The sequence below is a fragment of the Sprattus sprattus genome, assembly GCF_963457725.1.
Source record: "Sprattus sprattus genome assembly, chromosome: 7".
NCBI lineage: Eukaryota > Metazoa > Chordata > Actinopteri > Clupeiformes > Clupeidae > Sprattus > Sprattus sprattus.
Window position 1 is genome coordinate 1,241,120 of NC_137926.1, and position 2,500 is coordinate 1,243,619.

Genomic DNA, 2,500 nt, shown 5'->3' on the forward strand with positions numbered 1-2,500 from the left:
CTGAACCATGGAGGTCCCATTACGTAATACCATCTAGCCAATGAGCTGATTGGTCATCTGCCACCGTGAAGATAGATGGTTTCCCTGCATGTTCTCCTGCCCACACACATACAAACACACTCACACACTCACACACACTCACACACACACACACACACAGAGACACACACTCACACACACACACACACTCACACACACACACACACACACAAAACCTGTCAACGTTGACTACCAAGCTGGGGGAAATTCAGTGAAAGCTGCCAGGGTATTTTTCTTGAGCCTTTGAATAATTCACACTCTAGACATCAGTGATTGAAGGGGCACAGAAGAACTCTCGGCAAGAAGGGATCTAATCATTTCATCACGCCAGAAACTGTTGAAGAATGAGTGAAAAATACCACGTTTGGTTTGGGAAGAGGACTACTGATAAAACCATCTGGTGTTACAGCCTCCTAAGCGTGTTTGAAAAAGAGATAAAAGAATAGTAATTTATTTGTTTGAGGACCTTAATAAAGTCATCAGACACTGCTACACTTTTTTAGGAGGAATCATTTTATGCGCTGTGAGATAAGATTCAAAGGTAACAAATTGCCTTGGTAATGTGGAGATATCATAGCCTGGATACCAGCCCAAACCCCGCCCACAAAACATTTTGTCAGGGAGATTTGGTCTGGCTCTGGGTTAATTGGGAGAGAGTTTCATCGGTAGGATCAAACCGGACCAATCAAATTGGCAGGGCGGGCTTTATACGTTGATGGACAGATACCAACGCTTGAGTTGAATTAACCGGTAGATTCGAACTCCGACCAAGATGGCCGCGTCTCGGGTGCTTAGTGGGGAATATTTTATGTGAATTAAGCTATCTACACGACTTTTTAATGTCTACATTGACTTGGTTAGTTGTGCATGTGCAACACGAATGTTGCAGAGTATTGTTTGTCTTAACTAAAGTTCTCTAGACCATTATTGTTATATCATTGCTAACGTGTACACAAAAAACCCATCGAAATAAACTGTAGCTTGTAGCCTTAATGCTAATTAATTAACGTGAGCAGGCATATCTCAACAGACATTGACAGCGCATTCATTTTGAAAGAGGAACAGAGAAACGTGATTAAGGCATTTGTCATTGAAAAGATGTTTTTGCCGTCCTTCCTAGGGATCAGGTAAAAGTTTAATCTATCAGATGGTAATAGGCTACTACGTTGCTCTGATTGGTTCTAGGTATCCAATTCAGCGAATAGGCATTTTCTTTCCTGGTTCGTTGAAACACGCCCCATAATCACAGCCCAAAGGTCCGGTATCAGACTCATATTCTGACTAGAATCATGAGTATGACATCGTCAGGCTAGAGATATCATATAGTCACATAGGAATAAACTGGACACACTTTATTTCAAGTACCATCATGTACTTACTTCATATAAGCACTCAATATGATTTACTTGTCACATTAGTAAACGCTAACACACATTAGCAACTGTTTACACATCTTGTAACAATTTGGCTTAAAGACAAGTGCACCACTTAAACTGGGTGTGACTGAGTTTAGAGAGAGTGTACCTATTGAGATCTCCTTGAAGGACAGGAGTGTGTATGTGTGTGTGTGTGTGCGTGCGTGTGTGTGTGTGTGTGTGTGTGTGCGTGTGTGTGTGTGTGTGTGTGTGTGTGTGTGTGTGTGTGTGTGTGTGTGTGTGTGTGTGTGTGTGTATGTGTGTGTGTGTGTATGTGTGTGTGTGTGTGTGTGTGTGTTGTACCTATTGAGATCTCCTCGAAGGACACAACGGTGTGTGTATGTGTGTGTGTGTGTGTGTGTGTGTGTGTGTGTGTGTGTGTGTGTGTGTGTGTGTGTGTGTGTGTGTTGTACCTATTGAGATCTCCTCGAAGGACACAACGGTGTGTGTGCTGCCCAGGGCGTTGATGGCCGTCACGTTGACCCGGTAGGGGAAGGAGGAGAAGAGCTCGGGGAACCTCACGTGACACCGGTTCTTATGGACCGGGTCCTTCTCCACCGGCAGAACCCTCTGGTTGTGTCTAGAGGAGAGGAGAGAGAGTGTGTGTGTGTGAGTTAGTGAGGAGAGGAAAGTGTGTGTGTGAGAGAGAGGAGGACAGGAAAGAGAGTGTGTGTGTGTGCGTGTGAGGAGGAGAGGAAAGGAAAGAGATTGTGTGAGAGAGAGGAGGAGGATGAGATGAGAACGCATGAGAGAAGAGGAGGAGGAGGAGGAGGAGAGGAGAATGCATGAGAGAGGAGGTGGTTGCAGAAATAGAAAGTTAAAGGAAAAACAAAAGGTCAATCCTGAACTTTTAACACGAGTGGGAGTCATCCAAAATCAGCTCTTTTACCTTCCCCTCTCTCTCTTTCCCCTCTCTCTCTTTCTCTTTCTTTCCCCCCTCTTTCTCCCTCTCCTACTGCAGTCAGCTCCAGGAATAGCTCCAGATCTGCTGAGACGAGCCAGCCTGAGGCCTCACCCCCCCTGAGGGCAGCCATCTGGGCCATGGA

At 45.1% G+C, this 2,500-nt stretch overlaps 1 protein-coding gene across 1 annotated transcript in view; it reads right to left on the bottom strand.

Moving 5' to 3' along the window:
- The window catches only part of cntfr (ciliary neurotrophic factor receptor), a gene marked incomplete at its 5' end in the record, with an annotated part of 52,912 nt that overhangs the window by 44,444 nt on the left and 5,968 nt on the right, over positions 1–2,500 (bottom strand). The window contains one exon of the mRNA XM_080842559.1: positions 1,868–2,034. Coding sequence (XP_080698685.1) covers positions 1,868–2,034 — 167 coding nt within the window. The remainder of the gene's footprint in view (positions 1–1,867; positions 2,035–2,500) is intronic.